The 13,314-nt window shown below is 40.6% G+C and overlaps 1 protein-coding gene across 4 annotated transcripts in view; it reads right to left on the minus strand.

Annotated features, from left to right (window-relative positions):
- Positions 1 to 13,314, minus strand: part of LOC308385932 (A-type potassium channel modulatory protein DPP6-like) — a 235,014-nt gene that overhangs the window by 4,130 nt on the left and 217,570 nt on the right. For all 4 annotated transcript variants that reach the window (XM_080865147.1, XM_080865145.1, XM_080865146.1 and 1 more), the window contains 15 exons: positions 13,182 to 13,305; positions 13,056 to 13,094; positions 12,607 to 12,714; positions 12,191 to 12,282; positions 10,356 to 10,403; positions 10,124 to 10,242; positions 5,922 to 5,993; positions 4,529 to 4,636; positions 3,387 to 3,456; positions 2,550 to 2,744; positions 2,116 to 2,170; positions 1,912 to 2,011; positions 1,145 to 1,203; positions 988 to 1,060; positions 835 to 908 (listed from right to left, as the gene is read on the minus strand). In XM_080865147.1, the coding sequence (XP_080721273.1) occupies positions 835 to 908; positions 988 to 1,060; positions 1,145 to 1,203; positions 1,912 to 2,011; positions 2,116 to 2,170; positions 2,550 to 2,744; positions 3,387 to 3,456; positions 4,529 to 4,636; positions 5,922 to 5,993; positions 10,124 to 10,242; positions 10,356 to 10,403; positions 12,191 to 12,282; positions 12,607 to 12,714; positions 13,056 to 13,094; positions 13,182 to 13,305 (1,336 nt within the window). The remainder of the gene's footprint in view (positions 1 to 834; positions 909 to 987; positions 1,061 to 1,144; positions 1,204 to 1,911; positions 2,012 to 2,115; positions 2,171 to 2,549; positions 2,745 to 3,386; positions 3,457 to 4,528; positions 4,637 to 5,921; positions 5,994 to 10,123; positions 10,243 to 10,355; positions 10,404 to 12,190; positions 12,283 to 12,606; positions 12,715 to 13,055; positions 13,095 to 13,181; positions 13,306 to 13,314) is intronic.

Here is a 13,314-nt window from a genome sequence, read left to right on the forward strand (position 1 = left end):
AGTTCGCTGTACTCAAATGACTGAATTTGGGATGTGGTGAAATGGGATATTCACATCACTGATGTGCAGCCACTAGAGCTGGGCGATAGAACGATAACGATATGTATCGCGATATAACTTTTACTCGATAGAGAAATTAAGCTATCGCGATAGACCTCGCCGCTCTTGTCCTCAAAAAAAAAAAAAAAAAAAAAAAAAAGGTCAGTCAATCCAAATTAAGTAGCGCAGAGCCGAACCAATCACAGCCGCAGCGTCACGTCGCGTGACTTGTTACGTACAGCGCAAGTGCCAAGCCGCACGTGTGTTTGTTTGGGTAGCAGCCAGCGGGTAATGGAGCCAGCGCGTAATGGAGGAAATGAGTGTGCCGACTAGAAAAATCAACCGAGCGTGACCGAAGAGAAAACTTTGAATCTGTACCAGAATAATTAAGATAGTTCTGAAGGCAAAAGAGGTTCCAACCTGGTATTAGCAAAGCTTATAAACTATCTAGTAAGTGTATATTACCAGAGCTCAAAGTGTTTTTCAACCGACAGTAACTAAGTGATAGTGTTTATTTGAACCCATCATAAACTAGTAGAGATCTAATATTAATACTGTGCACACTAATGTGTCTGTTGGTCAGTAATGAGCTTTGATGAACATTCGCCAGCAGAGCAATGTGTTATAAAGGGATTAGTCATGGTGTTAATGCAGGATGCCCAAGGAGGTCTTATAATCTCATTATGTGTGAGGCAGACATTGTGAAGGGCTAATCCTCTGCCTGCTGCGAGACCACCACTGGGATCACAAAGCTCCCAGAGGTTGGACTGAACAAGGAAAAGAAAGACTGCATACCTGTAGGGTGTAGTTGGCCTTTTCACTGATGAGCTGGGCAATGAATTTCGCTGTATGTTGAAAGTGGACTTTTTCTAAAGAAACCAAATGAGACAGATTATTGTTTATCTTTTACATATTCAGTTATGAAGATGATTATAATTCCTGACCTACCGTCAGCTGTAGGATGGATAATCAGAAACTTCTTATCCATAAACTGAGACGCTCTGTGGGCTAAATTTGCCATCTAAAAAACACATTTCAGCAGATTATTTTGATAATTATTACAACTGGAAAGAAAATGAAAAAAAAAAAAGTAATAAAATCTTACCGTGTATGCTCTTGTGTCAGGTTTGGGCAGTCCAAGGTATCTCTCAGAAAATGCAGAAGCTAGAGGGGGAAATAGGCTTCGGTTATCTTTTATTAGCTTTGTTGTTAAGATCAAATCAAATCTTCCATTAATCACTCTTTGTTTGAGGGTGGTTTTTTATCCCTATGTCTAAATATATTCAGCCATCTACATATTCCTTAGTTTTGAGGCTGTTACAAGAGTCTTCATTTGCAATTCCGCAATTCCAGTGTCATGGCACGTCTCTCACCGCCTCTGGCAGAGCGAGAGAAATCAAATAGATAGGAAATCAGTCACACCGCAATGCCCAGCTCCTCCTTAATTTGCACTTTCCTGACTCGGTGCGCCTCCAGCTACAACAGCACCGCACCTCGTTCCTTGTTCCCTGCGTCTCTCGTACTGTCACTCCCTCGGTGCACAGCACTTCTGCATTTCACACATTGTATTCCTCGGGTAGCCGAGGTGAGGCTGGTGTTGTTAACTTCGTCTGGCGCTGATGTGATTGAGTTCTAGGTTTGTCTGCACCATCATACTCATGAGTGCCTACTTGCGTGACGCAGTCCCTGAAAAGATATCCCCGCTGTGGGGTTAAAGGTGCTAGATTTGCAATCTGTCTTCCCTTTTCCTCTGAATATTCTGTCAGTGCTGCCTGAGCCTGACTGATTATGCAGGGTTACTGCATTTGTTTAGTACACGTAGTGGAGTGGTGATTTTTCAAATGCAAAAAGCTGCAAACAAACACAGCTTACCATACAATTCAAAATCTGTGATGGGTGAGAGGACAGCGCCGCATTTTACAGGAGATTCCTCACCGCTGACCAACAGGCTGGTCACATAGCCTCCATACACCTGAAGTACAACAACTGCATGTTAACACAGAGATACTTGAGTGTAGAATGGACTATTTTGGTCAATCTTTGGACCCAGAATGCACATACTGACACTATTCTTACCTTTCCAAATGCTCCGACTCTGTTTTTGTCAACATAGGGCTCCTTTAGAATAAAACTGTCAAAGATAAACATTGGTTCAGTTTGACTTTTAGAAAAACTGTCTCACAGTAGCAGCTGTAGCTCTAACTTACAAGATGTTTTAGCAGCTGTTTGCAATAAACGATCCATTATACTATATTAAATTCACAGTGTTTGTTTAACACTTGCACATTAAATGCACGTTTTCAGTTCTGCCAGACCAGCTGCTATCAGTGTGTGTGCAAAATATATTTTCATAGCAGTAACTAATGAAGAATTTACAGATGATAATGTAAATTTATTTGTGTGTGTGTGCGTGTGAATAAATGTGGCTTTAAGATCTGGCAGATGACTTCTGCAAATTACACAGTTTAATGTGTTTTTCTCAATAAAGCAGCACGACTTTATCCACATACTTAAGTGCATCCTTCTGATCCTGCTCCTCAAACACGCCCAGTTTCTTCTGGATCCGATGCAGCAGGTTGGTGCCCTGGAAGCCGCTGCCTTGCCCGTCACAACGCAGCACGATGGCGCCGAAGCTGCTCACCAGCACCGTGGCCCAATCCAAGTGAAACTGCTCTGACACCATCTGGTCACCAGGTGTCCCATCGCTGCACCACAAGCAGAGCAGTGAAGTGAAATCGAGGCTACCACAAGTGATGCGATCCTTATTTCAGTCCTAACTTTGTGTCCATGTGAAAATAAAGTGCATAACCTTATGTCCCAATTTTCTGCAGTCTATTTTTTAAATTAAACATTTGAGCTATACAGCGCAAGAAAAGCAACAGCAGATGAACAGAAAACAGAGAAAAATGGGGACATGGAATAGAAAAACTTACTCAAAATCAACGGCATGCCTGCTAAATGGTGTAAGAGTTTCAACTGCAAGTTATGACTGTGATGAAGAGGTGAAATAATTCCTAATGATTTAAACTTCTAATAAATCATTTTTACAGGTATGAATGACGATACAATAAATTATAGTAGTGTGTTTTTTTTTTCTAAAACGGTGAGAAACCTAGATCTGACCTGGAGAATAAAAATATAGTTCAAGGCTGGAAGAAAGGAACGCTCATGAAAAAATGGTGGAGAGGAGGTTCAGTTTGTCACAGTGTAATTATTATCCAGCAGGTGTCAGGGACAAAGAAATTTATCTGCTTGGCATGTTTGCATTGATATGGACGGATATGTCCTCATATAACTTGGAGTGGAGACTGCATTGCTAATAGACACACACTTTTGTTGATACATACACAAGCAGGAGCAGAGGGTAGTGTGACGTTTCGACAAAGCCAGCTGGTTTCAGGATCTGCATCGACAAGGCTGCAATGTCAAGTCAAACAACTGTTACACAAAAGCAACTAAGGTCTCTTTCACAAACACAAAACATAACCCCTGGTTCTGTGCACTAAACTTTCTAGCTGTTAGTGCCGCAGTTTTGGATTGCTAAATTAAGTCAAATTGTATGGATGTCTATGAGAAAATGCCTTAATTTATTATCTTTTCGGAGGTAATAGACTTCATGGCTTCAGTTGCTAGCTTAGCAATGCATGTTCAAAGTAAGCTGGATCATGACTGTAGCACAGAAAACAACCCATTTTATATGCTTAAGAACCACAGATAGCATAACTTATGGACACAGCTACTGTGACATCACCTGTTGGCTTCTGAAGGCCAGTTTTGAAGCCTTGAGATGAGCATTTTCATGGCTTGCTGAAAAATTGATGTGACAGGTCTGGCTCTCAAACCGCTTGCTCATTTGACAAGAACTTGTGATTAACAATGAAGAGGAAAATGCCACAGAAATTCCTTTTTGAAACATGATATGGTCGAGATTTACGAAAAAAGTGTGACCAAAAATGGGAGACTAAAACCACATACATACAACAAACTGTTCATAGAGGGCAAGTCCAAGGCTATTTTCCCATTCGCTTCTATATGAATATTTCCCTAGAGTTATCATTTTCCATTTAGAGTGATTTTAATCTGGGCCCACATTTTTCATCTGGCGTTAAACAAATATTAAAGCAGGGTTTTAGAGCTCATGTCACCATATGAGCATTCAGTGTCGTCTGGTTCTCAGGCAGACCTGCCCCTTATTCCTCACATCTGGCTTCAAAACATGAAGACAGCCATCATGATGGCTATGTCCATCTTTTACATACAGTCTACAAATAAAATATATTTCAAACTTTATGGGTTTGTTTTTTTTTCTTTTTTAATCAGGAATCAGTTTGTTTTGATTGACAAACATCTTTTGGCTCAGTTTACCTCAGCTCCGTGGCATCTTTTAATATAAAAAGAAGTGAAATAAGCTCTGTATTACTCCATCATTAGCATTAAGTTCCTAATAATATGCCATTATACAGTAAGAGTCTGGTGGTCTGATACATACTATAGTCGTCCATGTTGATCTCCTTGTACTCCACTATGGGCATCTGCATGGACTCCAAGGTCAGCCTCACTTTCTCATTGCTCTCCAGTTTATAGACTTCTACAATACCTGAAGAGAGTATGTGAGATAACAGTTTACAGTATTTTTGTCAGGCAGCTCATGTTTCAAATGACTGATTTGTTACAGGAGCAGAATAGAGAGTAATCTCCTTATAGATGTGCTACATAAAAATTTTAGAGGCGATAAGAAAAATCTCCCCCCCCCATGAAACCTAAACATAGAGATGTAGAGGAGATGTAAAAGCAGGCACCAAATCAAGACGGCCAAATTGGAATGAGATGAGGAGACTTCATACACTAATTCTAATGTGATCTTGTCTCTACCATTGCTTACAGCAGGACATTAGAAAGACCTACAGGTCACTTAGAAAGACATGCCTTTAAATGCAGCATACTGAGTGGCAGGAAAAAAATGGATTGCACTTACAAAAATGCTGTTGTGAAGGTGAATACATCGAATAATATATGGTAATGAAATTTACAGAGTTGTTTTTTAACATATTCAGGACGGGGAGATCTCATTACTTAAAGATGATAAAGACTGGCACACACATACACACTGTAGTAATCAAATAACAGTATGCTGATAGTGCTGTTGGGCAGGTTATAATCTAATGAGGACATCCATTGTGAGGAGTAATGTCATTACGTCTGTCATGCCACACTTGGCCTGTAGACAAACAGTGACTCAGTGCAAAGGTGATCACTTTGCACTACACTGCAAACACTTCTGCCCCCTTTTGACAAGGTCAGGTTAAATATAGCAAATATGGTAATGTAGAGAAGGTCATTTCTAATGTGTTTCATTCCATTCAGGCTTGTAAATATTCATTTGTGTCAAAAGGTAGCTTCCAGGGCTGAAAGAGGAAGCAGGAGCGTCAAAACTGGAGTTCTTTATAAGGCCACTAGGGGCTAGCCCCTAAGGTGAGTCAAAAATCTGTTCAAATTCTAATTCAGGCGAAAAATTATAGCTTGTGTACAGCTAATTTCCTCCTACAAAAGTAAATACAATTCTTCTTTAAAAATAAATAAATAGATTTTTAGTTTAAAACTCACACATTTAAACTTTATTAAGAATGTGGATACAGACAGGTAGCAAGGGCGACATTGTTGTGAAGTTTGAAGATCATCCATAAAAAACTGTGGGTAATAAAAAGCTTTTACAGATTTTCCACGTTTGATGTGACCCTGATTTCACCAAAATTAACTTTTTAACTTTGTAAATTTGGACATTTTAACATGAGAAGCTAAGGCAATGACTTGCTTCTGGAGCCAGCCACTAGAGGAAATATACTTTTTGACATGGAGACCTGCTGCTTGGTTGAAATACTCACTTTCTCTGTCTTGTGTCTCACTTTCTGTGTCTCTCTGTGTCTTGTAAACAGCCACAAACGGGATGTCCGGCCCTAAAAAGAAGATCAGAGCTCAAATACTATGTATCTTTATATTTGACCATGACATGTGGACATTCTGACTTACTATGGACTGTTTAAAAAAACAATTTATTAGGGTGGTCTGCCTCTCCCCACCGCAGGGAAAAGGGTAACACCACCTGGGTCTGGGTGCAATTCCCCCCTCCAGGGGCAAGGGTACCTAGACCCGGATTGTAGAGTACGCTTGGGGAGTGTGATTGTGTGTACAGCGTCTCTTTATGTCTGTCTCCACGTTGGTTGAGTGTGGAGTGAGTGCATATGAGAGCATGAGGGTGGGAATGGATGTTTGTGTCTGTGTGTGCCTGTATGTCTGTGTCTATATGTCAGGTTGGGTATCAGACGCCACCTCTCTGGGGACACCTCAGGCCCTCCAAGGTTTGGAGGCCTATCTCCACCCACCACCACTTCCCCTGCCGGTGGCGGACTCCCTCAGGTGTCGGTGTGTTGGTGGTTCTTTGTGTCTGGGGGTGGGCGTCCGGGTACACACCGGCTCACTCCTTGGCGGCCGCTTGTCGGGGCCTGGGGCCTGGGGCTCGCTCGGGCCCCCTTTGGAGGTGGGGTGCCCCCGGCCTCTCGGCCTAGGGCTCGGCCACTCAGGCGCAGCTGGGGGCCGGCGGAGCTCACGGGCGCGTCACTGCAACCCCCCCTGGCTTCTGCTCCGCGGCTGCTGAGTGAGCCCTCATCTGGGACTCTCCTAAGCTCTTACTGGAACAGTGGCGCGGCTGCCCCTCTGTTGGTCTTCCATGGTCTTTTGTGTTCTGGGGGCCTCTGGATGTCTGGAGTTTTGATCTCCTCCATACCCGCTTCACACCCTGGAGGACGGGGCTGAGGCCCCCCCACACTCCCTAGCAGATCATTACATGGAGAAACCTTTGGAATGCAAGCATGCTGATCCACACAGGTATGCACACATGGGTATTCACAGACGCGGACTAAAGCTTTCTTGGCTGCTGCCTCAAAGCACACTGTGCGCTGTCTATCTTGCGTGCTGCACAATATTGTTTATTACTTAGTAAATACTGATATCTATGACTAGCTAGTTTATTGTGATGGTGCTTTGTTTTCTCTATTATTATGTTGCTCTTTGTTGTTTGCTATCTCCTCTGTTTGTTTGTTTGTTTGTTTGTTTTTTTTTCTCCATACAGGTGACCCAGGAGTTTTTTTTTTTTTTTTTTTTTTTTTTTTTTGTGTCTCTCTTCCCCCCCCTTCTCACCGTCTCTTCTCCCCTTTGGTTTTCTTTCTTTCTCTCCCCCTCTCTCTCTCATTCATTCCCCCTGTCCTATTTATTAAAAAAAAAAAAAAAAAAAAAAAAAAAAAAAAAAAAAATGACAAAGGATGAACTGAAGCTCTGCCATCACGTAATGTCGCATACTGCTGTTTCTGATGTCATTTGGAAAAAAAAAAAAAAAAAAAAAAAAAAAAAAAAAAAAAAAAAAAAAACAATTTATTTTTAAATCACCATAATATTAATACATAGGTTGCTGTATTTACTATTTGTTTATAGCAAGGGAAAAGTGTATGTTTCCTAACAAATGCACACTGATGCCACAGTGTCCTTCAGTGAATGCACAAAAAGAAAAAAACAAAACAAAACCCTGAAAGATACCAGATCATTTGTCTGACAGACAAAGAAGCACATCTTTGCTTATTCAGTTTATGTAATGCAATAGCTCTAATAGCTTTTCCATATCTAGGCCACAAACAGAGGCACAGCCCTAAAACCTCAGACTGCAGGGAGGAGGGGCAGCAAATGAAGTGATTGATGCACTTAGCAAATTGAGAATAAAATAGAGGAACACTGTGGTTGTATTTGTCGAAGAGCAAACCGGCCGCTCTCTCCCTGGCTCCTTTTTCTCTCCCTTACACTCCCTTTCCTTGTGATTATGATATTATAATCTCATCACATGAGATCACAGGCAGGCTGTGAAGGAAAGAACTGCACTACAAATACATGAGGTACAAGATTATTGACTGTCAGAGACTGTCAGAGGTTGAGCACAAAGGGTGTGATTGCATTTTGGTCGGTTCAAGTCTGATCTTAGATCAGTGGTGGTCAGTTAGCAAGTATTGACACTGAAGTGTTACATCAGTGATTAAATATTGAGGCTACAGGCTTCAAGTCAGACTGAGACACAGTTTCTGCTGCGGCATGACAACAGTGCTGTGACATTTTGATATTTCTCTGATCACCAGGAGAAGATTGTCTCTTCTTTTGATATTGAATAAATGGATCAAAGGTAGGAGAAGTGCAATGATATGGGATCTCTTTTTTTAATGGTGAAAGAAGCTTTTGACATTGTGACAAGTAAAGTCATCCGAGCACCGGCTCTGTTTTTGCCACAGTGCTGTCACTTTTCGGTGAACTACCTACCAGCAACACAACAGAAATATGAAATCATTTTAGCAACAACATCTCACCAAAAGAAAATTGGTAGAAACATTTTTACTACAGTGTAATTTCTAAGTACTGTACTGTATGTTTTATATATACTTCACCTCATTTCAAAGACTTTGCTACAGTTGCTCACATTTACATACAAAACATATGATTAGTATATAAAATATCATTACAGGTTTTAATATCGTACACGCACTGTATACATGTTATTGTACATCACTGAGAAAGAGGAAGTAATACAAGAGCACTATTGCACAACTCCCCCCAAAGGGCAGGGGCTATACTAAAACGCTGATATTTTATACTGATGTCATTAATTTTCAATAATGACATCTCCATCGTGACATCATCGTTTTCATAGATCATTTGTGTGGTCCAGTACTGTTAACATGGAAATCTAGTGTGATATATTAATCCTTTGTGTGTCATGGTGAAGTCATACACTGCTGTACTGAAAAAAATATTTTAAAGAGCTCAAAGAAAGTGCTTGTCCCACAATGATTTGAAGTTTGGAGATGATCCAGTGGAAACTAAAGCCTTTTCCTAATCTGTGTGACTGTGACCTTTGACCTATTAGCATTATATACTAAAATGGTGTGTTTTATCGTCTTTACACATATGACTGGAGCAGAATTGGCTGAAATCCTTGGCTTCTATAAGCTGTAAAACATACATAAACACATGAAATTATATTTTTTTATAATGTATATTATATATATTATAATTTTGTATGTCATGTAACTTTATAGGCCATCGAATTGAAAAAAAAAAATGCCCGTACATCTTTCTCCAGGCCCTTTCGTAAGATATAGTACTCGATTTATCATATTACAAAAACTGATCTTGGAGATTTTTCACATTTGGTGTGACCCTGATTTTAACATCTGTCTGATGATTTAGCTTCAACATCAGACAGATGTTGAAGCTTAATAAAAGCATTACTTGAATGTGCATTCAAGTACACCAAGCTACAGATTACTGAGAGAAACCACTTTGAACCAACAGACACACCTATAGCAATGACTACAAAAGCGATCCCTTTTATGTGATTAAATTATTACAGTAAGTCAAAGGACACATACATGACTAGCAGTGTAGGATGTGTATTCTCTTAAGTGTAGCTAATTTATTATCATATAAACTTCAAAACAAACAAAATTTTAAAGCTTAACATTATGACACAATATGACATTTTATCCAATGTGTACCCTCTGGCTTATGCTTATCATGTGTAATACAACAGGATATTATGTGGTTGCATTTTAACAGCCTGCACTTCTCTTTCGACTTCTTCTTTCTAAAGCTTTTTACTGTTTTGAGGCTTTTAAATATTCATTTATGCTTTTAAAGGCTAATTTAACATCTGGCCAGGGGTCAACAGTTGAAAAATTACCCAGTGGTAATCTAGTAAACTCACTGGTACACTTGTAGTAATGTTGATTAATGTGTATTGTCCCTGAAGGTATAAACAAATAAGAAATGCAAACTGGAGGATTGGCCATTTATATGATGGCTGATTTATCATCACAGAATTGCATTGTCTCCTTGCACATGGCACACTGTGATGTAATAAAAATAGCAATGCCCATTTTAAAAGTTTGCACTCATGCACTTTGTAACTTCATTGTCATTGTTAAAAGAGAGTCCTGTGTGACATCTTTAAGTGGATAAGCTAAACAGAGGCTGAATTCACACATGGTACTACCTTGGCAGTTGAGCAGGAAGTAGCTCATGTTGAGGCTGAAGGAGCCACTGATATATCCACAGCTGTTGGACAAGGCGCAGGTCAGACAGCGACGGTTGAATGAACCAAATGTGTCCGCACTATGGAAATAAATATGAGTGTTTGTTTTTAACATTGAAACTAAAAAACACTTTTTCCCAACTATCAAAGCCACTAGTTTTTCAAGTGCAGTGTAAGTTCGAACAGCTAATACCTGTACAGATGCCTTCGCTTTGGACCATCTTCAGTGCTCAAGAAGTATCTGTGTAAACATAAAAAACGCAAAAATGGAATGACAGTCATGTATAATTGTTATTTTTGGTCTACTCTGTGACTTTAGCAGAGCTGTGTTCCCCAGTCAGCTTTGGGACTACCCCAGTAATACCCCGACTAGAAAAGATGTTTTATAAAAGAACCCAGAACAGAAATGGGACAAATCTTACCCCCATTTGGCTGGGATTTTTTCAAATCCCTGCAACTCTCAGGGAAAAAGAGGAACTGTGTGTCTATATATGTTTGGATGAGGGTATAAATATGTGAAGTCATGTTAGTCCGGGGCGACCGTGGCTCAGGGGGTTGGGAAGCGTATCTGTAACCGGAAGGTCGCCGGTTCGATCCCGGGGCTCTCTGTCCTGGTCGTTGTGTCCTTGGGCAAGACACTTTACCCTACTTGCCTACTGGTGTTGGCCAGAGGGGCCGATGGCGCGATATGGCAGCCTCGCTTCTGTCAGTCTGCCCCAGGGCAGCTGTGGCTACAACCGTAGCTTGCCTCCACCAGTGTGTGAATGTGAGAGTGAATGAATAGTGGCATTGTAAAGCGCTTTGGGTGCCTTGAAAAGCGCTATATCAATCCAATCCATTATTATTATTATTAGTCAGATCACAGTGGGAGTGTAATTATCAGGGAGTGATGGGAATGAGTCACACTCCTCATGGGTGCAATGGAGACTCGAGGCAGTTTTTATGTGTGTGCATTCAGGGCAGTTTGTTGTGTGGAATTGTTTGAGGTGGCACAGTAGAGCATCTATTTCCCAATATTTCAGCCCTAAAGACCATATATACCTATAATAAAAATGAAGAATGATTTTATTGTCAAACCACTGAAACAATGGGCTTGCCTCTGTCCATGGTGCTGAATTTCTAACCTTGTTTATCTGTTTATCATTTATGACCACATAAGACTCTTCAAGCGTACCTTGCAAGTTATGGGTTGGGCACCCTTTTGCCTTCAATCCTGTCTTAATTCTTAATGACATAGATTCATCAAGGTGCTGGAAAAATTCTTAGAGATTTTGGTCCATATTGACATGATAGCGTCACACAGTTGCTGCAGATTTGTCTGCAGATGCCACAGTGCAAATCTCCTGTTCTCTTATATCACAAAGGTGATACCTGGATCCAGATCTGGTGACCGTGAATTCCATTTGGGTTTTCCAATCTTCTGTTGCCCAATTTTGGTGTGAATTGTAACCTCAGTTTATTCTAAGCTTATTGGAGTGGCACTCAGTGTGGTCATCTGCTGCTGTACCCCATCAAGGTTCAATGTGTTGTGCATTCAGAGATTCTCTTCTGCATATCTTAGTTGTGGTGAGTTGTTACTTGAGTTACTGTTGACTTCCTATCAGCTCAAAGCACTCTTGGAATTCTATCCTGACCACTGGCATCAACGAGGCATTTTCACCCAGGGAGCTATTGTTAACTGGATATTTTTCATTTTTTTGACCATTCTCTGTAAACCCAAAGAAATGTAGATGAAGAGAGTATGGGTAAATATCAACAGATCAACCTGCCTGGCACCAACAACCACGCCACAGTCAAAGTAAGCTAAATAATTTTTCTTTGCCATTCAAAGCTTGGTTTAAAGTTCTGCAGATATTTTTGAGGTTACATAACCCAATTAGATGTTTGCGTTAATGTGCAGTTGAACAGGTGTATCTAACAAAGTGGGTGGTGAGTATAGAGTAAATGTAACCAGTTGCAAATGTGTGGTAACATGCTTTTTAGTATGATTGAGTTCTGGTGGCGGCTTGGGGGTTTGTGCATGCTCACATTAGTTGGTTCTCCTCGTTGTAGGCCAGAACTTGAGTGACATCCCAGTCTCCAGATGTGATAGATTGCAGTGTGTCTGTACTAATGTTGGGCTGTGGGTGTAGAGAAGCAAAAACAGCAAAAATATGATAGTTATCCTCCAATGCCACCAACAGTTTCTGTATGTGACAGGAACAGGACAAATATTTCACTACAATCACTGTACAAAACATCAGATGTACCACCTTGGCAATTTACAGGTGACAGAAACTGCTGCAAATAATCATCTAGAAGGAATTATGTATGCAAAATGTCTTTCAAACAATTTTTCATTAATATGGGCCACACTTTTTGAAAGTTTGATATGAAAGGTTCATCAGTTCCAAGTTAACTTCCTGTTAGTGATGCAAATACTTGGCATACAAATATTCTCTCACCTGGGAGATGGACATGGAGATGTGAAAGAATTTGCCCCTGCCTCCTTGAGGAATGGCCCGTGTGAAGAACAGCTTCAGACCATCTTTGGAAAAGAGCGGCTTCTCATTCTGAATACACAGAGAGGGTTGATCTAAGTGTTTTCACTTAACAAGACATAAAATAAAGACTGCTACAGACAACTAAATACGCAGGCTGCTTAATGCAGTAATTATACTGGCATTCCCGCATTATAATTTAAAAAGACAGCATACACTGCTTGGAACAAAGCCATGTTAAATTTAAAGCTTGAATTTAATGACTGTGCATGTCGTCAGGCAAGAAATGCCAGGCAACAAAGCAAGTAAACAGTGGCTATAATTTAATGACTGCTACAAAGGAAAGGATAAGTACCTCAGTGCCTTAATACTCTAAATCTACCTTACACACACGTGTGTATTATCATTCTCACCTGCCTGTGGAGCCACCCTTCACTTTCATCTTCGTGTTTCTGTGGAAACAGATAAACAGACTTCAGTTGGGATAAAGAAACAGCCTTTCATACTTGCGGCATATGTGCCATGCACACTGTGCTCACCTTAGTGCAGACTCCCGTTGTAGCCTGACATAGTGTGAGGATTGAGATGTTCTGTGCTCTGTTCAGCCAATTAATGGCTAGTTTGGTGGTGGTGGCCCATTTCACCATGGTCACATAGTACTCACTGGCAAAC

The sequence above is a fragment of the Rhamphochromis sp. 'chilingali' genome, assembly GCF_963969265.1.
Source record: "Rhamphochromis sp. 'chilingali' genome assembly, chromosome: 18".
Taxonomy (NCBI): Eukaryota; Metazoa; Chordata; class Actinopteri; order Cichliformes; family Cichlidae; genus Rhamphochromis; species Rhamphochromis sp. 'chilingali'.